General features: G+C 51.3%; 2 protein-coding genes across 2 annotated transcripts in view; both read right to left on the bottom strand.

Annotated features, from left to right (window-relative positions):
• Window positions 1-13,473, bottom strand: part of LOC144246718 (transient receptor potential cation channel subfamily M member 8-like) — a 36,858-nt gene extending 23,385 nt beyond the window's left edge. The window contains 11 exon segments of the mRNA XM_085584730.1: window positions 1,127-1,179; window positions 1,880-1,909; window positions 2,832-3,006; window positions 3,637-3,809; window positions 4,148-4,386; window positions 7,126-7,303; window positions 8,909-9,058; window positions 10,626-10,812; window positions 11,021-11,161; window positions 11,334-11,448; window positions 13,448-13,473. Coding sequence (XP_085440856.1) covers window positions 1,127-1,179; window positions 1,880-1,909; window positions 2,832-3,006; window positions 3,637-3,809; window positions 4,148-4,386; window positions 7,126-7,303; window positions 8,909-9,058; window positions 10,626-10,812; window positions 11,021-11,161; window positions 11,334-11,448; window positions 13,448-13,473 — 1,467 coding nt within the window.
• Window positions 13,474-16,453: 2,980 nt separating this feature from the next.
• Window positions 16,454-20,599, bottom strand: part of LOC144246656 (transient receptor potential cation channel subfamily M member 8-like) — a 50,508-nt gene continuing 46,362 nt past the window's right edge. Inside the window, 2 exon segments of the mRNA XM_085584728.1 lie at window positions 16,454-18,608; window positions 19,947-20,033. Coding sequence (XP_085440854.1) covers window positions 19,983-20,033 — 51 coding nt within the window. The 3' untranslated portion in view covers window positions 16,454-18,608; window positions 19,947-19,982.

Raw genomic sequence — 20,599 nt, 5'->3', positions numbered from 1 at the left:
CATGGACTCTGCCGAGTCATTGGGGCTGGTCAGAGACTCAATTTACTCCTTTAAAAAAGGCTTCACCTCAGAATATCTCAGTGCACTTCCAACACCAAGAAATAAAAATTCAGCATGACATAAACCAGCCTCAAGTTGCACCAGGAGAGGTTTAGGTTGGATATCACAAAATATTCTTCACTGAAAGGGTTGTCAAGGACTGGGACAGGCTGGTTAAGAAGTCACCATCCCTGCAGTGTCCAAAGAATGTGTGGATGTAGCACATGAGGACACGGTTTGGTGGTGAACATGGTAATGGTGCTAGATTGACCTCAGGATCTTAGAAGTCTTCTCCAACTTCAATGTTATCTTGATTCTATGAAATAGCCAAGAGAGCAGCATGGACCCTGAACTGAATAATCATCCAGGTACTTCCCAGAGGAAACTCCTGCCAGGAATTATGCATTTGATTTAACAAGGCTTTTACTCATTCTGGTTAGGCAGCTACTAAGTCTGTGTTGTGTATCACTGCTTAACAGTGGGTCTGAGGGCTCAAAAAAATCTTTTTTTTTGGAATACAAAATCATAAGTCTGCACAGCTACAGCACCTGGCAGTCAGTCAGCTCCTTCAGTGGTAGCCAGATCCTTTCTCAAACATCAGCAATTTCGAGCTAAAAGGAAATGGACATATCCAACACAACCCTTTGAGCACAGCCTTCCTCTAAATCCTGACTGGATGCTTCATTTCATCTCAGGACCTCCAATTAACACTGCATCTGCATTCATCACAATTGGGCAAAGATAAAATTCATCATGTGAATGGAACCAAGCTTCCATGAAACATACAGGGAGGCTGGGATAACAATCTGGAATTTCACACTGATTCAGACCAATTGATTAACACCAGCAATGAAGAGGAAGCAGAGATCATGCTCTGAAATCACATTGTTTATCCTCCTGACAAGCCAAGTAGTTTGATCAACCTCAACAGTAACAGCACAGCTCTGGTGAGAACAGGAAGTAAGGCAAGCTTCTGTAAATAACAGCACTGTCTACTTAGTCAAATTTCTTTTGGAGCAATTTGTCTCCAATATTAGAGCAATGACCTGTTGTGATTCCTGGAAAGAAATAAAAGAAATTAACTTACGTTCAAAGTCTCCTTCCCACCACCTAGGGCAAAACACACGATTGGTGTGGGAACTTAAAATGTCTCTCAGACATTTTTAGAGGTTCCAGGCCTTGGTCAGAGGCATTCTAGACCCTGGCAGACAGCTGAAAAACAACTGTGATTTTGAGTTTGAGCCATGGAATGAATTACCAACTTTGGAGGTGGAACAAGCAGTCACAAAAGGTTAGATAGTATAGTATAAGTAGTTACAAAGTAGAGGGGAAATTTTTTTTGTATTGTACAGGGGGGTTTTAACACATGTACAGGGGGGTTTTCACTTTGTACATGGGGGTCAGAAGTTCTAAGATGGAGGAAAGTGGGCTGATCCTGTTCTTCCTCCTTCTTTTTCCTTACCTCCATGTTCTTGGTGATGTTGGCACTCACAGATTGGTTTAGAGTAGAAAAACACTTGGCAACGTAGGTAGTAGGTATTGGGGAATAATTGTAAACATGTTATACGTAATATATCTTATAAAAGATAGCAGCAGCCCTGGGCAGAGGGAGAGACGAAGAAGAAGACAGCAGATAGAGAGGATGTCAGTGTGTGTGTGTGCCTCTACCCAGGCCGCTGATCAAACAGCCGCAGTCCAAGAACATAATCTGTTAGATAACTAGCAATAAACTGCCTTGAGACCGAACAGCTAAAGCTTGCAGAGTTTTTCTTTGGAAGCACGGGTTGGAGGAGGAATTTCACCACCATATGAGACCCCAGAGCAAGGCCGGGGTTCTCACAGATTGGGATCTTCCCATTGTAATTAGATTCTGTGAAATACATCAAAAGAAAAAAGCAGAGAAAATATTAAATCAATTAATGCAGTTTGAATAACTTACTTTTCTCGAGTACAATGAAAGAATTTCCAAGCAATTCATGTAAATACTAGTTTGCTGCTGATTTTCCCAGTTACTAACAGGTATTTTTAATGGAAACTCAGTTTTGCATAACATTCTGCATAGCTAACTTCAGACACCCTTCTCCAACAGCTTTTCCTTCTAGAAATCCAAATTTTTGCTATCTCTGAAGCCCTTAAAATGGAATTTTATTGCATTTATCTGCTCCTTTGACTATTTGAGTCTCAGTGAAAGGTTCTTATCACAAGCTCAAGACAAAGAACCTGAGTTCACATTTCCAATCGTAGAAGAAAGGTAAGAATTCTGTAAATCTAGGAGCTAGTGCTTGAGAGACATTCCAAAAAAAACCCCAAAACAATCAAACCCAAACAACAACATGCCAAAAAGTTTTTAAAGAACTTCCTGCTAAAGCCTTTGATTTTTTTTTTTTTTTTTTTTTTGGTAAAGAAGGGGGCGAAAGAGAAATTTTTTAGCAGCAGGTTGCAGGCAGCTCAATCATCCTCATAAATAAGTATTTTGGGAAAAGCCTGTGTAATTGTGCTCCAGCTACCTGGAATTCAGTGACAGGTAGGAGAGATATAGAGCTTCAAAGAGGAAGGGAAGGAAGGGCTGTGTGGCTGAAGTGAAGCATTTGCTGTGGCACAAAAGACACACAGAAAGGAAGATAAGGGAAGGTGTTGCTCCTGAAAGAGCTCCAGATGCATTGCAGTTCACACACAGATGCCTTGCAGCTCAGCAGCCACAGGATGCTGCCACTACTTTCTTATTCCAAGAAAATAATTGTGGATCAGCCCCAAAGCATGCAGAGCCAGGAGGAGGAGGAGGAGGAGGATACCTGGGATAACCCGCTCTGAAATGTATTTCTCCAGCTGGGTCCGCACTTTGGCCTCTATGGTGGGGTGCCCGTGGGTGCCGTTATCAACCAGCAGGAGATGGGTGTGGTTGTTATCCAGGCAGTACAGGGGGTCTCTCTTCAGGTCATCCATGATGTAGTGGGCCAGGTAGCTCCCCTAGGGGCATGCACAGCATTTGAGCCAGGAATTCAAGGACAAGGACACGCCCACCCTATTTATGGGGTGGGACAATTTTTTAGATGTGCTCTATCGTGTTTGGTGGACAAGAGACAAAGGGGGCTACCCCAGTGCATCTGACAGGTAGGATGACAGTGTCAATGAAAATCCTAAACAGCAGCAGCAGGTACCGTGTGCCTTAGCTCATGGGAACCCCTACTGTGGAAGAGTGCACAGGGAATTCAGAGCTAGAATAACCATGGGAGTAGTTAGTCCCTAAAGCAGTGCCAGACGTGGAGTTACAGCAGCTGAACTCCCACACAGACATGCCAAAATCTGGCACAGCTGAAATCCTCCTCACCAGGCCTGATGTGACCTTGGACTAACTCAGGCATGAGAACATTTTACTTTGCTCCTGCTCTGAGAAGAGCACCCAACGTTTTGAGGCCGAGCCTCCTCTTTTTTTTCCCACCAACCCATCCATGCAGCACTTGAGGACGTGGTTTAATTCACATTGTGAATGTGGTGGTGGCACTGGGCTGACAGCTGGACTCTATGATCTCAGAAGTCTCAGTTTGTCCAACCTTAACTCTAAGCTCATCAATGACTCCTTGAGCCCGTGCTCCTTACATTGCTGTCAGCCGTGCGGATGAGGGTTTCCCGGTTGGAGATCATGCCCCAGGCCACGATGCCAATGGCCACCACGTTCTCCTCAGAGCTGCGGCTGATGGTGTTGTCTCTGACCACCTCCCCAATGTACTTCATCAGCCCGTAGTGCGTTCCCCCGGTGAAAATCCAGGCTCCTGGAACAACACTCAGTCACCTGGGGGAACACAGCCAAACATCCACCCTCCCACGGCATTAAAGACTTAACCCAAACCCCTTTCGTTACCTTGGGGGTTGGCTCTTTAATTAAGCACAGAAGAGATGCTACACAACTCACCTTATGCTATCACAGGCACCCCTGACTAAATCCCACTCGTGTTACTTCCAAACCATTCATGTCACATGTGTTCCAAGTGCAGCAGCTAAGCAGAAGCAAAATGAACGCTCTGCTCCCCCACAGACCCGTTGAGCTGCTACCTCTGCACGCCTGTTGTGCAGCAGTGAGGTTAACAGAGGCACAGAAGGAGGTGCTCACCCTTGGACTGGGCGATGTAGATCAGCCTGCTGAATATCTTGCGCATGCGGGGCTTGAGCGCGAAGTTCTTGGCGCCGCCGGTGACGGAGATGACGAGGTTTGGGGTTTTTAGGTGCCAGTGCTGGGTCATGAGATCATAGAGTGTCTCTGAGTCTGTGTCACATGACAGGCGTATGTACTTGGGGGAGAGAAAATAGGAGAACAAATATAGCAGGAGAGAAACCGAGGTGGCTGGCAACAACCCAGAGATTGCATTTTATTCTCTGCTGCACAGCTTAGCTTCAACAGCCAGGAGATGAAAGGCCAGGTGATGATGAAATCCTTATTTCTTCCTCTGAAGCACTTTTATCCTTCCCCTACAACCAGGCACCCAACTCAGCTTGCTCTAGATAAGGCAAGAGCAGTGACCTTGGGCTTCAGAGGAACTCTACAAGGATGAACACACCACCACTACAGCAACTAACTCCAAGGGTGCTATTTAAAGCTTAGATTATGAATGAGAGGCAGCATTATTGCAAGTGAACTAATAATAATGACAGTTGTATTTTGATTCACTAGCCAAATAAATTTGAGGCTCCATGTGAGTGGTGTCCCTATCACAACACGTACCCACTCCAGTGCTTCAAGTGTAAGACAAAACAAATATCCCAAGTTTGTAGTAAAGCTTGAATGCTCTACAAAGATGCCAAAAAGTAAGAAAGATTATCTGGCTTCAGGTGGACTAAACATGTCTCCATTTATGTAAAAGCTCCTCTGACCCTGTCTTACTTTGCTATTCAAAAGCCCCTTCACAGTTTCATCACTTTTGGAAGACATTCATGGCTGCACAAGCCAAATTAGGAGATGAAAAAGAGCAGCTTGGACCTGAATCATAGAGGATTTCATATTGATTGCCCAGTACTTGCAGGAGAGCAAAATGAAATATTGCTTTGAGAAAGAAATGTCCCCACCTAAGAGACAATGAACTTGGGCTCTGAGCTCTCCCTGGAGCCTTTTTCTCCCCAGGTGAGCACCCTCAGCTCTCCTAGCCTGGCTCCATTCCCTTTGAGAATCTCCTCTGGACTCATTCCGGCAGCTCCATGTCCTTCTGATGTTAGGGGCCCTAGTCATTCTGAAGGTAGTCATTTTTATTGACTAGGAGGTTATTTAGTTTGTTCTCCTCCTTAGAGAGTAATTTGCAAATGGGTGGAATTAAAACAGTAGAAAACAAAAAACAAAAAAAAAAAAAAAAAAAAAAAAAAAAAAAAAAAACAAAAAACCAAAAAAACTTTGAAGTTACAAATAAACAGGAAAATATATGATTAGGAACAAAATACTCCATGTACTTTTACTACCTCAGCTCTAACCAGTCTTCTTCTAGCCTAGACACATGAGAACAGGATGCTTCTTCACAAGATATTGTGTCTTATTAACTGAGCAGATAACTGCTTTCTTAGGAAAAAGCCCAAACCTAAAACTAGAATACTTACAAGAAATCTAAAAGCTCCTGAGATTTATAGTAGACGTATTAAGGACACTGCAGGCACAGATCAAACCCACAGCACAAGGCACTGTATGGACCCTGCAAAGCAACAACCACAGGTGCAAGCAGCTCCCAGGCTGCCTGACCTTTCAGTGTGACATTAAGTGGCAGATGGATGCTCCCAAAATGCCTCTGCTCAGAGCCTAATGCACCTTTATGTGAGATAAATGCAAACCTTCACCTGGTGGAGATTCTCTTTTTGTGTAAAAGATAGATGCAACTGGTGAAAACTAGAGGGTTTTTTTACTGGCATGCCAGCATAAACCAGAGCATTTACCATCAGGTACTGTTAAAGTAAGTGTTCTAGCAAATATTAAAGGTTTTAGGGTAGAGCTGGCTTACTGCTGTATACTTTCCTTCATTGTTGAAAGGTACTTGCACCCTTCCTAGGGAGTACGAGCATGCTTGTCTCTCCCCAGGCACAGATATGCTTTACCTATCTTGGATGCCTTGCCAAAAATAGTATTTCTGATTTTCTTTAGATTCTAGGTCAGCCTGGGGAAGAGGGGTCAGAGCAGAACCTAAATCTGAGGCATTCTCAACTTATCACTCTCTAGCATCTCATCTCAGGCCAGGAAACACTGGCAGAGTCATTCAGCTGAGAGATGCTCTTGAGCAGCACCAGGAGTCCTGTCAATACTCCTGTTGCCAAAGCAACTTCCTGCCAAGGTACCATCAAATCACAAAAATAAACTTGTGGTCCTCAAGAAGGCTGGTCAGAGGTTTTGAGTACTCTTGTCATGAGTGTAAAGCAGAAAAGGACAAGGGCTGGGAATGGGAACAGAGGCACAACACCAATCCAGCTGCATTCCCAAGTGAGACATGAAGGCAACACGCCCCCAAAATCTGATATGAGGAACTTCCCATGATTAAATCAACTCTGTGCCACAGCTTGCAGAGGATGCAACAAAGATTTCTGGGAGAAGCTGAGGAAGACATTCCCTGACCTTGCTGGTCTAGAGGTGATGGCACTTCTCAAGACAAAGTCCTTTTGCATGTCCCAGGGGGATGTGGCTCATTGCCTGTGGTCTAAGTCAGAACAATAAATGGCAGGTCCATCAAATCAGTACCAGACTTATCGTCACCACACAGCAGCTCAGGTTAATAAAACCACAGTGTCCTGAAGAGTGATGATAACTCATTTACTCACTCTGCTGCTCAAGCAAGGTCACTTGGGCAGCAACTCACATTTCGGTAAGGCCCTGACCCAGCATCACCCCCTGTGATGGGTTTGCTGGGGTTTGCACCACACCCACAGTGCAGAGGATGCTTAGAGATGGAGGCAAAGGACAGGCAGCAATCCCTCCCCAGGACACTGCACCAGTTTCCCCCAGGCTGCTGTGACAGATGCAGAGGCGAGGCTTGGCTTCCTGCTGTTTTCCAGCACTCCAGTCTCTTCCCCAGAGCTATGTCAGTGCAGGGATGACCAGGAAGCCACGGCTCCTTCGTTACGTACCCGAACATGGCCACGAGCAGGTTGACCAGGAGGATGTTGGTGGAGAGCATGTAAATGCACACAAGGGGAATGGTGATCCACTCCGGGAAGCGGGGCTGGTTGTTGGCATCCAGCTCCACGCACAAGGGCTTGGACTCGTTCCCAGAAAAAGTGCAGTGGTCGAAGTTGTAGGTGGTACCTCAGAGAGGGGAGAGCAAACAGTGAGCTCCTCGTTCTGCTGGTCCTGCCCTCATCCCTCCATTCCTGCTCCCCGTTAGACTTGGAGGCAGGGGGCAAATGCAATTGGTACAAACAAAACTAGTGATAAAGTCCACAACCTGAGGATTCAAGGTATTGGTAGTAGTCCGGTTGAAATGATAGCTGCTCCTCTTGCAGTGGCTGATGAATTGCAGCTGAAGTGGTGATCTTTAGAAGGGTATCGTTTTCTCTGAAGATCTGGTGGCAATGCAGCCGGTCTTCCTCTGCACCGGGGCCGCCTCCGAGCTCTGCCGCCGCCGCCTCACCGCGCTCCAGCCGCTTCTCTGGGAATCTTGCCGAAGGAGCTGCTTCTCTGGGAAATCCCGCAAAGAGAGAGAGAGCTGCTTTGTCTCCAAAAAGGTACCACTTTATACAATAAAAGAGTGCTTGGCTTCCCCCTCTGGGTGGAGCATCTCACAATGGGATGATGTTAGGTTTACCAGCCCTGCAAGTGAGTCAGTCAATGGCCCATTAACAAACCATTACCTCTTCGGAGCAAACCATTGTTCTTGGAAGAAATAACAAACCTGCCCAACCTCCAACAGATGGCAAATAGAATACAAGCTTATCTTACAAACCAGGACAGTACTTTAAAATCTAAAACTCTAAACTATGCTCCACTTAGCTGAACATGTCTGCTTTAAAAGATAGATTCACATTCTCAATTCAAGCACCTAAGTTTGGAAGCCTTTTCCAAGGTCTCACATCAAATCCTGTAAATCTGAGGATTCTAAGCCTTCACTTACAGGCCCGAAGATCTGAGAATTCCTTGCATTTCGTTTTCCAACACTGATGGTGTTAGAGAGTGCCCAGGATCTGTTTTATAAGTCAGCTCTGGCAGGAACAAATTGGCTGCCTGAGGGCTGCTTGTGGCCTCTGACACCCAATTGCTCAGGGCTTCCCACTGCCCCAGTCCCTCCGGGTCTCCCCCAGCCCGGCCAACCTGCCCGGCAGCGGTGCTGCAGCCCCACAGGAGCTCCAGAGGAGCCCCACCAAGAGGCACCTCAGAGCCCTCAACCATCCAGCCAGCAACACACGGGCAGGAGGACACGGATGGTGCTTCCTGCCTGGGACAGGGCTTGTGGCCATCTCCAGGCACCGCTCTCGCAGGGATCCCTGCAGCTCTGGCCTTGCCCACCCGCTCTGTGGGCAGCACAAAGGCTTCAGCAGAGCCACCAAAGGCCAAGGGGCTTTTGGCCATTTTCCCTGCAACCCTGCATGCCTGGGCACCTTGCTGAGCACAAGCAAACTTTTCCCCCTTAAGGGCCTCAGGCCCCCTCTGCTTGCTGTGCTACTGAGCACAAGCACCCTTTTCACCCTTTCCTCCCACTTGCCCTGCAGACCCTGTGCAGCAAAGAATAGCTCTTGGGCATCTGCGTATTCTAACACATTCTTTATTTACTCAGGATAAAAAATGGAAGGGAAGAAAATAAATATCTTAGAGAAGAGGAAAATCCCACTGGCTCAGGTGGCCCCAAGAAAGAGAGCTTCCTGAATCAGCTCTCCTCCGAGCTCCAACAGTGCAGACATCCGAGCCCTGACAGACAAGGCCATGTCATCCATTTCCGGCGCAGCTGATCTTGCATCTTCTGGAAGATGGAGTATCGCCCACACTGTATTGCCTGGAGGACATGCAGTGTTTGAAGTGCCAGCTCTAACACGGCAGTACTGACATCCTCTGTCAGACATTCAAGGGCTGCAAGAGAAAGGAACAGAGCCACGGTCAGATCCCGACTCTGCGGGGAGCCGAGGGGAGTCTCCCGTGCCAGGGCCATCCCAGCCAGCTCTTGCCATGGCCGGGAGGGATCAGGGACCAAGGGGATCAGCCCGAAGCTGCTGGCCACGAATCCCACACGTGTCCCTGAACCCTCTGTGTGCTCTACCTAGGAGAGCAGAGCTCTCCGCAGTCGGGGCAGGGCTTGCAGCTCGCCCCACAGCCCCCGCTGTCAGCCCGCTGCCCTCTCTCACCATTGCAGATCAGCTGGAGCTCTTCTTGCTGTCCCCTCAAGCTCCGCCCGGCCATCCCTGGGAACACAGAGCCTGTCAGCCCAGCGGCACAGCTCCTGCCAGCGGCGCTGCCAGCCCTGTGCCCACACGGCCTCCTGGCCCGGCAGGGCTCAGCCCGGGCCCTGGCCGCTCGCTGCCGAACACAGGGCACGGCTGCCAGAGGCGCCGGGCCCGGGTGGCGCTGCCGGGGCAGCAGGCGGGGCTGGGGCCGAGCTGCGGCGGGGCGGGGAGGGAGCCCGGGCTCGCGGCTCACCCATGAACCTGACGGCCGCCTCTCGCAGGGGTTCCTGTGGGCTCTCCAGGTAGGGCAGGGCCCGGCGCAGGAGCTCGGCCGCGCTGCTGCTGTCCTCTGCCAGCTGGAGAGAGCGGCAGCAGAGAAGGGTTGGCGCGGGCTCAGCCCCTGGGCCGGGTGCTCCCCGCGCCAGCCCCGGCCTCCCCTGCCCGCACTGCCCTGAGGCCCGGCCAGCAGCCGCTGGCGCCGGGCTCTGGAGGGGGCAGAGGGCCGGCTGCTGCCCGGGGAGCCGCGGTGCCGCCCCGCAGCCCCGCCGGGCCGCGAATCCATCGGCACCCGGCTGGGCCCGCAGGAGCCTGGAGCAGAGCCCGCGCGGCCTCGGGCTGCAGCAGCGGGCAGGGGCACAGCTGCCAGCCCGCACACCGAGCACCGCGCTCAGGGGGCTTCTCCAGGCTGCGGCTGCGGCTTCCCCGCCCTCCTTACCAGGATCTCAATGAACCTCCATAGCTTCTCCTTCTTTACAGATTTTTCAAGATCCCTTCTCTTCAGGAATTTGGCCACACAAAGCAGCGTTTTCCAAGAAGCCTGGAGAAGAGCAGAAACATGGAAATGCCCTGCAGCCAAGGGCCCCCAGGATCAGCGTCTCTGTGCCAGGGCCTGGAGGAGGCTACAGCCCTCCAGGCACCAGGGCAGGAGGCAGCTGAGCCCCCTCCCAGGGGGACAGCAGCAGCCCTTGCGTCCTCACCTTTGCCACCTGCCAGTTCTCATCATGGCAGTGGAAGAAGAGTGGGAGCACACTGTGGCACACTTGTGCCTTCAGGGCCTTTCTTCCCTTTTCCAGTGGAAGATTCAGCAATGTTCTCAAGAGCAATATGGAGAGCAGCTGTACCTGGCTATTGTCCTGTGTGAAGAGATGAAAATAAGACCTCAGCATGGGCTGCAAAGGGCTCAGCTGGGCACAGGCCTGAAAATCCACAGGGCACCAAGTGTCCTGGCATCAGCCAGTGGCTGTGGCTGGGGGTACGGAGCCTTACATGGTCAAAGAGAGGCAGGAGGGACTCAGCCAGCTGCAGGACAGTGGGGCTGGGGATCCACATGTCCTTGTCCATGATTATAAAGTTGAGTACCATGACTGTTATCTTAACAATCTCTCCATCTGCATCCTGCAGGAGCTCCACAAGACGTTCAGTCAGGTTCCACATTTTTTTGGTCTGTGTAGAACACAAGTTTGTGAAAGGCAACTCTGCTGCCGCAGGGCCCAGAAGCCAAAGGCCTGTCCCGAAGCACTCGGGCAGCTGAAGCGGGAGGCAGGAGAGCTGGGAGTGGCTGTCCCAGCGGACGAAGCCCTACGCAGCCCAAGCAACAGCGTTCCCCAGCCCCACGCTGCCTGCATGGCTTCAGCTGCTGCCCCCTTCTCACCCTTGAGGGATCGTCAGTGAGCTTGAGAAGGGCCTTGAGTGCCAGGCAACGCTTCTCCCTGCACTCGCTCCACAGGTGCCTTGAGAAGATTTGCTGGACTCTGTCAGCATTGTGTTCACTCAACTCCAGGTGCTCAAGGACCTGAAAGGCACAGGGCAGTGACAGGGGACCCGGCTGGCAGGAGCCCAGAACCGCACAGGGCGGGGCCCAGGCAGCAGCACAGGGCGTGGGCACCGTCCCAGGCAGCTGCGGCTGCGAGAGGGCAGAGAGCTGGGAGGCAGCAGAGCCAGGCAGCGCTGGCCAACAGGCTCACCTCCACAATGAAGGCCAGGGCAGGCAGATCCCAGCGTGGCTTCTGTGAGCTGAGCAGCCGGAGCAGATAGTGAAAGATGCGGGAACATGAGGATATGGAGATGCAGGACATCTCCCTGTCAGGAGTAAAAGTCGCTTAATTAAGACTATGAGCCAGGGGAACAGACCTCTCCCCAGAACTAACTCACAGTGGTCTGGTCATTCCCCAGCACACAGAAAGGAGAAATGGGCCATTAGGAAGGTGACTCTTTGTGGGCACCCTGCTCTCCCAACCTTCTCCAGTCTCCTTGGCTGTCCCTCAGTGACAAGGGTCTCTGGCCCCTGACCAAGGGACTGTGAAGGACACCCCAGACACAGAGCACAAATGCTGAGAGCAATGGGAAAGGGGTCCCACCTGGCCAGCAGACCCACAGCATAATGGTGGGTGTCAGCACAGAGCAGCGTGTCCCAGCCACGCTTGCGTTCCATTGACACCACCACATGCTCATACTGCTTTCGGCACAGCAGGGACTTCAGGGTTCTCACTGCAAACCTGAGTGCAGAGCAAAGCCCGGGTCACACTGGGAGCACTGGCTCCTGCCCTGTCCATGTGGCAGGAACAGAAGGACTGGGATGGAGCACCTGTTGGGGCTGGTAGCAAGGCCGTGTTCTTCCTGGCATCCCTTCCAGAAGGTATCAACCGCCTCTGGCATCTCTTTGGTGCTGGAGAACACTTGGAAGAGCAGATGCACAAATAACTGCGGGAAATGCACCATCACTTTACGTGGGACACTGGGCTCCTGGAGGATCTTCCATATCACCACAGTTCCCTGCAAAGGACAAAGCCCCCCAAGACAGCGCTCAGTGCTGAGGTGTCCGTGTGACAGGGCCCGAGCGTGGCAGGGAGAGGCCCAGAGAGACACAGGGGGAGCAGCAGGCCTGGTGGCCCTGCAGCTGTCCCTAGGCCAGCTTTCAAGCCAGTGCCTGAGGAAGGGAGATGCAGTGGGGGAAGGAGGATGGAGAGCTGTAGGACAGGCAGCCTTGGGGCCAGCAAAGGCCACTGGCAGAAACTCACAGCCAGGGCAAAGACACCCGTTTTGTCCCCATCGGAGGTGCATGTGCTGTGCTCTGGCCAGCTCCCCAGCACATCCAGGAGTATCCGCTGTGCCAGCTCTGCAGTCCTGGGCGTGCACATGATGGTCTTCCACATGGCCATGGCAGCTCTGCAGGGTTAGAGCTCTGTCTCAGGGCATCTCAGACACAGCACCGTGGCCTGGGCATCTCTAGGGGCCCGGGTTGACTGCCGGCTCTGCCTTTGCCCACTGGCCCTCTCCAGCAGCAGCCAGGCAGCCCAGCCCTGTGGGGACAGGCCCCTGTGGGGCAACAAGGGAGCATGACAGCAGGCTCAGGGGTGACACGCCAGGGCTGGGAAAGGGAGCAGCCAGAGGGCCCTGAAACTCTTCTGTTGGTCAGACACCTGGCACAGGCTGTACAGGGCGATGGGTTGTGGTGAGCTGTGAGACCTCTAGGCAGGTGGGCCCCTTACCTGTCACAGGATGGGGCCACACGCAGGAGTGTCATTACTGTGTCTTTTGGCTGCGCTTCTGTGAGATACAGCAGGGCGTTGTCCAGCCTGTGCTCAGCAGAATCATTGGCCATGAGCCACTGGTGGATGTATCTCACCATGGCAGGGACCTGGAGAAGGCACGGGGAGACTTGGAAAGCTGCCAGAGGGAGCAGTGTTCCCAGTGTCCCCAGAGAAGTGCTTCCCTTCCCACCACACTGCGATGGCCTCAAAGGCTCACCAGTGGCCTCCTTAGGAGGCCAAGCAATTCCTGGGAGGACCAAACCCTGGCCACAGGCTGCTTACTTGCTTTGGATTGTAAAAACCTTCCTGTACAAGCAAATCCAGCAGGGCAGCACTGGTCTTGGTTTGGAAGATGGGCGAGTATGCTCTGAGCCCAGCGCCCCTGGCAATGTTCTCTTCCTGCCGAATTGTCTTGATGAATTTGCAAACGAGCTGAAGGAGAAGGGCAAAAAGCCATGGATGTTACATGGAGTGCTCCACACACGGTGCTCGGTGCTCGGCTGAGCAGTGACAGCAGGCCCAGCCCAGGTGGGGATGGCTTCAGGTACCTTTGCTGTTCTGTGGAAGCGGCCATGGTTGGGTTTCTGTTCTCGTGTCTGGTCCAGGGCTGCATCTGGCAAAGAGCGAGCGCAGCCAGGGCTGAGGGGCTGCAGGAGGGGCTGGAGAACACAGGCCCGCCCTGCGCTGCCGAGGCAGGGACAGCCCCAGGATGCCACAGGTGGATGGATCACGGCCACTGTGGGGTGTCTGCCCGGGCCCCTCTTCCGTCCTGTCCATGGGCACGTCCCCAAGGGATGGGATGGGATGGGATGGGGTGGGGTGTGATGGAGCCAAGCTGGCTGAAGGCACCAGCCCTGCGGCCTGGCTCTGCCACTTACCCTCCTGTGGTGGATGGAATGGCACCACCTCTTCAGTCTCCTGTGCTGGGGCAGCTGCAGGGCCGCCTTCTTCCTCCTCTACCCAGGTCAGCTTGGGCACTCTCAGGGCTCCCTGCCCCATGTCTCTGACCGGATTTCTGGCTACCCCTCAGGAGAGATGCCTTGGAAAAATCTGGGGCACCAAGTCTCACGGTCTGCCCTCAAGGGCACCTGCAGAATTGAAGCCTTGGAAGGCCACAGCTCACCGAGTCCTGTGGTCTGGCCTCAAGGTGAGCTGCAAGAACTATGCCTCAGAAACACTCCGGGTTGGACAGGAATGAGCGCGCTGTGTGGGGGCTCCTCACAGCACCGCTCTGTCCCGTCCTCTCTGGTCGCCTGCTCTGAGCAGAGTGGCGTGCTCTTGCCACTTCCAGCTCCTATGTCAGCACGTGTCACAAAGGGCCCTTGGACACCGGGCTCCGTTCCATGCTGCACCGTGTCACGAAGGGCCCTTGGACACCCAGCTCCATTCCATGCTGCACCGTGTCACGAAGGGCCCTTGGACACCCAGCTCCATTCCATGCTGCATGTGTCACAAAGGGCCTTGCATACACTGCACCTGCCCTGGGGCCACCCCCTGCCCACTCAAAGTGGCCCAGGTTGGCAGGAATCCCTGGCCCCAAGTGTCTGAGACAGCCCAACAGGATCTTTAGGAAGGGCTCAGACCATCAGCAAACGCTGCCCTGCTCTGCGGGCTCAGGGCAGCAGAAGGAGCCCCCAGGGCTGCCGACGAAGCCGCACTGGGAAGGGCACGGGACCTTCCATGGAAGCTGCCACGGTCCATGGTCATCCTAAACCCATGGGTGTGGCACACACAAGGAACTGTGGCACAAGGAACTGTGGGCCAGGGCACGAATGCTGCTCTGAGCCCTGGGGCCTGGGAACGCTGACACCAGCAGCTGTGGCAGAGTCCCTGCCCAAGCAGACCTGCCAGCCCCCGAGCCCTGGCAGGGCTGGTGCCCGTCTCCTGCCCCAGAGACCTGTGCCCCTGGGGGCTTCTGTGCCAGAGGGGGCCACACCCACGTGCACTGGGGACTGTGCTCCTTCCTGCAGGGGCTGTTGGCAGGAACACCTGGAGGAACTGCTGGCAATGCTTGGTGTCTGTCAGATGATGTTGCTCTTCCCTAGAATTAATTTTTTTCATAGAAGGGATTAGCAGCAACACAAAAGCTCCAATAGCTAGTGAGATTCACAAGACAGAGACACAGTCACGTCTCATTGGACTTTTCTGCACATTTTTAAAGCATTCTGGATTAAAAAAACAGCTGAGTTGAAAGTTTAATGCAGCAGTTTATGTGTCTAGTTGAAGCCAGCAGCTAATACCTGGTGCATTGGAAAAATGAAGAGGCCAGGAATAACTCTCAGAGGAAAAGAAGGTGTTCTGTGTCTCTGAGTGTGGTGCAAGCACCCTAAAGGAGCAGCCAAGGGAAGTGCTGAAAGCAGACCTGCTGTTCTTGTGCATGTTCCAGTGCTGTTTCTGTGGGGTCCAGAGCCACCAGGGCAGCAGTGCCTCCACAGCCCTGCTCCAGGAGACGTGGCCACCCTCCCCATGGTGGCCGCAGCTCTGCGGGCCCAGAGCTCTCTGTCAGGGGGCCTCAGTCACAGCACCTGGCCTGGGCAGCCGCGAGGGCCCGGGCTGGCAGCCAGCCCTGCCTCTGCCCCCTGCCCCTTATTGGCAGCAGCCAGACAACAGCTGTAGGGAAGGATGGATAAATATAATTATTAATAAATAATACAGCCAGGATGAGAACAGTCCTCTCTGCTAGCCGGACAATGCCCCTGCCTACGGATGGGTCCTGGGGTCAAGTGGACTGTTCCATCTCACCCCCCAAAATGTATGGTTCACCCCGCACCTGTAACCCTCCCCTGAAACATCAAGTGCATGTAACCCCATTGGCCCAAGCCTTGTTCCAGCCCACCTTGAAGCCCCCTGATAAGGGGGCTCTGAGGGGCCAGACGCTGTTTTGGAACTTCCCCTCCTCATGGAACTTCCCTCACCCTCTCAAGCCTCGCCACGTGCTGCGTCTGGCAGCTCAAAGCAGGACCTTTCTCCATCCCTAATAAACCTTATACCCCAAGAGCAGCCTTCAGAGATCTCTCGTCTCCATTCATCTAAACCGTCCTGGAGCCGGCAGCGCTCTCTACAAACAGCGCCTGCAGGGCTCCCCTGCCCACCGTGAAGGTGCTGGCACCAAATCCTGGCGCTGGCTCTGGAGGGGCAGAGGGCCGGCTGCTGCCCGGGGAGCCGCGGTGCCGCCCCGCAGCCCCGCCGGGCCGCGGCTCCATCGGCCCCGGCTGGGCCGCAGGAGCCTGGAGCAGAGCCCGCGCGGCTTCTGGGAAGGGAGCAGCATGTGCAGCACGGGCTGGTGCCCCTGGCTGCAGCACTGCACATGGACTGACTCCAGAATTCAGACCTTACAGAACATGGTTGCACAGTTACATTCACACAACAATAGATCTCTACAGCTTCAGGCAATCACACAGCAGGTTTTTGTTGCCACATGGCAGGGTGCTAGACATGCTGCAGCCTTCTTCAAAGTGTCACCTTCAGAAGCTGCTCTGAGTAAGGCCACAAGAACAGCCATTTCAAGTCCACACACACACATAGCCCAGCAGAGGAAAGACAGGAAGGGTCTATTTATGATGTATTCCAGCAAAGGTTTATTGCATCCACCTGGCTGAAGGGATCAGGGACAAAGACCTGGCCATGTGCTCTGCACAAGGTTAAGCAGGGGTCAGTGGCCAATGGTCTGAGGGCACAGGGGCAGCACAAAGGGCAGAGCAAAGGGCATTGGCCTACAGGGAAGATGGGGCCGGCCACCAGGGATACCACAACCAATGAGGAAACAGGGAAAGGAAAAAATGCAAGAATTTGGGACACGGGGAAAGAAACTGGGGTGGATCCTGGTGTTGCAAGGCTCCATGGCAGAAGTCTTCTCTTTAAGCCTAGGTGGAGAGTCTATTGTATATTCTTCCAAGGCAAGGCCCTTGGGATTTCCCGGAAGGGTTTAAAGCATTCCACAGGTTTTATATAGGAAGGGAGTGAACAAAAAGCACAATTTTCACATCCAAGGCAGACAAATGATATGGGAAAAATAATTTCCAGAAAGGAACCTTATCTCAAGAATTTATGATGCAGCTAACTGCCAAGTGAATCAGTGAAAACCCAGCTCCTTTATTTTTCAGCAGGAAATATTTCCACATGAAAACAAATACCACTGCTATTGTTAGTGCTGGAGCCCCCAGGATGATGTCATGCACAGCATACAGTACAGTTGGGTGATAAAATGCAGAGAGAAAAGAGCAGCAACCTCTCTGAATGTATCATATGGATATAAAACTTGCAGAGAGTATCCAAAGAGGGGAATGAAGATGATGAGGGGCCAGGAGGGGAAGCTGTATGAGGAACAGCTGAGGTCAATTGGCTTGTTCAGCTTGGAGAGAGGAGGAGGTCTCAGCATGACTGGCAGCTCTCTCCCAAAGGACAGCTCCAATCTCTACTCTCTGTGACAGGGACAGCACCTGAGGGAGTGGCTGGAGCTGTGTCAGGGCAGGGTCAGGTGGAATTTTAGGAAAAGGTTTTCCCAGATGGTGCTGGCACACTGACCAGACGCCCTCAGGGAATGGGCACAGCCCCAGGCTGACAGAGCCCAAGGAACATTTGAACAATGCTCTCAGGGATGCATAGGATAGGATTGTTGGGATGTCTGTGCAGGACCAGGGGTTGGACTCCATGATCCTTGCAGGTCCTTTCCTCTGGTGAGTCTATGATTCCATGATTCCTAGACACTGGGAAGGAAGGTTGATACAATGCTTTGCCATGTAAATAAATGCTATTTGTAGTGCCTTCAGTTGGCTATGCTCTCAGCTATACCAAAAAAAAAAAAAAAAAAAAAAAAAAAAAAAAGGTGACAGAATTCAGCTGCTATTTTAGACAGAAAGCGCCACCTCACCATATCAAGCACTGCTCTGTTTAAAGGTTCCAACAATCTCTTCTCCATTTCCAGCTGCAAACATCAGCAAACACACATTGGAAAAGTCAAATGAATTCCAACATTCCCAGAATACAAATTTTCATGATTGAAACCAAGGAAGGATTGCCCACAAAGCCTTAGAAACAGTTCCTAGATAAATTAATGTCTCTCCCATGCAGGGCTGTAATAGCTGAACTTCTGCACTGCTGAAAGGTTCCGGGTAGAGGGGGAACAAGTCCACAATGTTCCTTTACAGTCTGAAATAGGGATGCAGGGTTGGACCAAAGGCTTTCCTTGGGGGGATGATGCTGAAATCCACTACATTCTGGCACACCAGCATTCCAGACCCCAGCAGGTCTGACAGCCCGTGCAAGGAACAAGCAAGATCCAGCTACTACAGGGCAGAACAGGAAGGGAGATTGATTCATTCAGACATGCAATTAGTGCTTGAAGGAAACCCATGCACAGGTCCCTCCAAGTGAAATGGAAAAGCAAAGGGATTTTGGCAACAGCAGCAGAACTCTTGGAAATAGGAGTGATTTGCAACAGCAGCTTAACAAGGACTAATTGCTGCCACTGGACCTTAGGGCAGATGAGAAGAGTTTGGGTAACACAGGAATCATGTCAGGAGATAAGCAGCCATCTCCAGTTTCACCACAACCTTGCAACAAGCAGAAAGGGCTGTTTGATCAACAAAAATAAAAATTGCAAGAAAATCCTGCTGACTCCTGCTGAGACATTGATACTCTGGTGCCTCCATTACCATCTGCTTGGGGGGTGCTGCCAGCTTCAAGCAATTATTCTTCATGAATTGGTACCTGTGTGAGCAACAGAAAGAATTGGTGAGTAGAACTCCCAGCCCACCTCAAGGCTTTGCTTTCATCCTCTCGACATCAGCTTGGGTGACTGGATGCCTTGTCCAGGGGAGGGTGTCCCTGCCCATGGCAGAGGGTGGAACTGGATGAGCTTTAAGGTCCCTTCCAACCCAAACCGCTCTGGGATTCTAGGATTCTTCTGAAGGCACTGCTATCCATCATGAGAGGTCCCTTTCCACAAGCTCCACCATAAACTACTGTCCCTTGTCCCAGGCTGCCCCCCTGTATCTAATTACAACCTGTTTTCCAGCCACATTGCAGCTCCCTTTGATCAGCGCTGGCACTGTTTGAGCAGCACTGGACTAAATGGCCTCCAGAGTTCCACTATTTTACAGCCTATTTTTTAGGCAACTTGGAGTCCAGCACATCCCAGAAGCACCCAGGAACTGGTGATCCTTGTAGATTTTATTAGGTGGTTGCAAGTCATTCATGACTAAAAGGCACTCAGTTCAAGTGAATATCCAGTTCTCCCAGGAAAAGAGTGAGCGGACTGGGGAATGTTTGGCACAGGTTTAAGGTTTCTTGGACGAAACCACTCTGTGGAAGAAAGAGCCAGGCCGTAATGTCCGGGCTGATCAAGTTGTTCCAGATTATCCCATTCAACAGTTACACTTCTTAACCTGCTGTCTCTAAAGGTGACAGTGTTCTCTGCATCAATATTCTGTCTGCTTTTCACATCCCACTGTGGGACCCAAAACAATTCTTTCTTGAAACTGGAGGCAAAAGGACACAAGGCTGATGACCAGACACTCAAACTGGACCTGAGGCTTTGGGTCAGCTCCTCACACTGCAGCTTATTGTACAGGACACAGGAAGGCTACAGCAATCCAGCCTAATGCCCCACTTTGATAGTGGAAAAATAAACCTTACTCCTGCCCTCACTTCTGTCTTTTCTATTTGGATTGCCTGCTCTTCAGAGTTAAAAGATACCAAGGGTAAAGGATCCAGCACAGCAGCTCCTCATTTTCTAGAGGCCCTCCAACAAAAAGACAACTAAAATAACCTTGGGTTAGTCACAGTTATTCAGAGGCAAGCGAGCAAAACAAGGTATTTGAAACAGTGCCAAAATTTGATAGAAACCCCAGATGGAAAACTGTATTTTTCATAAAGAAAAACACAAATGAGGAAGAGAAGTTGGGTCTCGTTTCTTCCCTAGTATCAGACAATATGAATACAACCATCAACAATTAATACTAGCTCTTCTTTCAAAGACACACCAATTTAACACCACAAATGCTGGTAATTTTTTCAAGGCAGACAATGGATTTAAAGAGGGCTTACCTTGCTCCAGTAGCTGCTCTTGAATTTCAGCTCCACTTATTTAATTTTACTGGAAATCTCTTTCAGAAGGCCTTTCAAATCAGAGAGCTTAAAAAAAAAAAAAAAGAGGAGGTTATTTTTGTAAAGTCCATCTAGCTGAAGGAATGCAATGCTAATGAGCAATGAAAGTAACAAGTAATTGCCTCTGCAAGTATTACACCCAATGCAAGAGTGCTCGAGAGGACAGTACCAAGTACAATGTTCATCAGGGCAATTAATGCAGCAAGCCCTGATGCCTCTATTTCAGCGAGTTAACCAGCAGTTACCAGACGAGAAAAGCAAGAGATGGGTATTTATTTTCAGGAGAGAATTAAGGTTAGCAGATCTCCTTTCAGTTTCAAGAGCAGCATCATACTCACTCACCACTTCCCCTTCAGTCTGGAAGCAAGCTATTATTTTGCAATCTAAATTATTTGACAGTAACCAAAAAAAAATACTCTGAAGTATATGTGGGTCTTTTCACCTGAGCTTCCCAAAAAGTCTGTGCTTCATACCAAAGCCACTCCCCACTTCAGAGGCCAAACAGATAATTCAGTCAAGCCTCAGAAAATAACCATTGTGAACACACATACCCATTTCAACATCACAGTCATAAAAAATTATTTGTATGACAA

The sequence above is a fragment of the Lonchura striata genome, chromosome 7, assembly GCF_050655825.1.
Source record: "Lonchura striata isolate lonStrDom1 chromosome 7, ASM5065582v1, whole genome shotgun sequence".
NCBI lineage: Eukaryota > Metazoa > Chordata > Aves > Passeriformes > Estrildidae > Lonchura > Lonchura striata.
The sequence above is the reverse complement of the archived record's forward strand: the minus strand, read 5'-3'. Positions and strand labels throughout refer to the sequence as shown.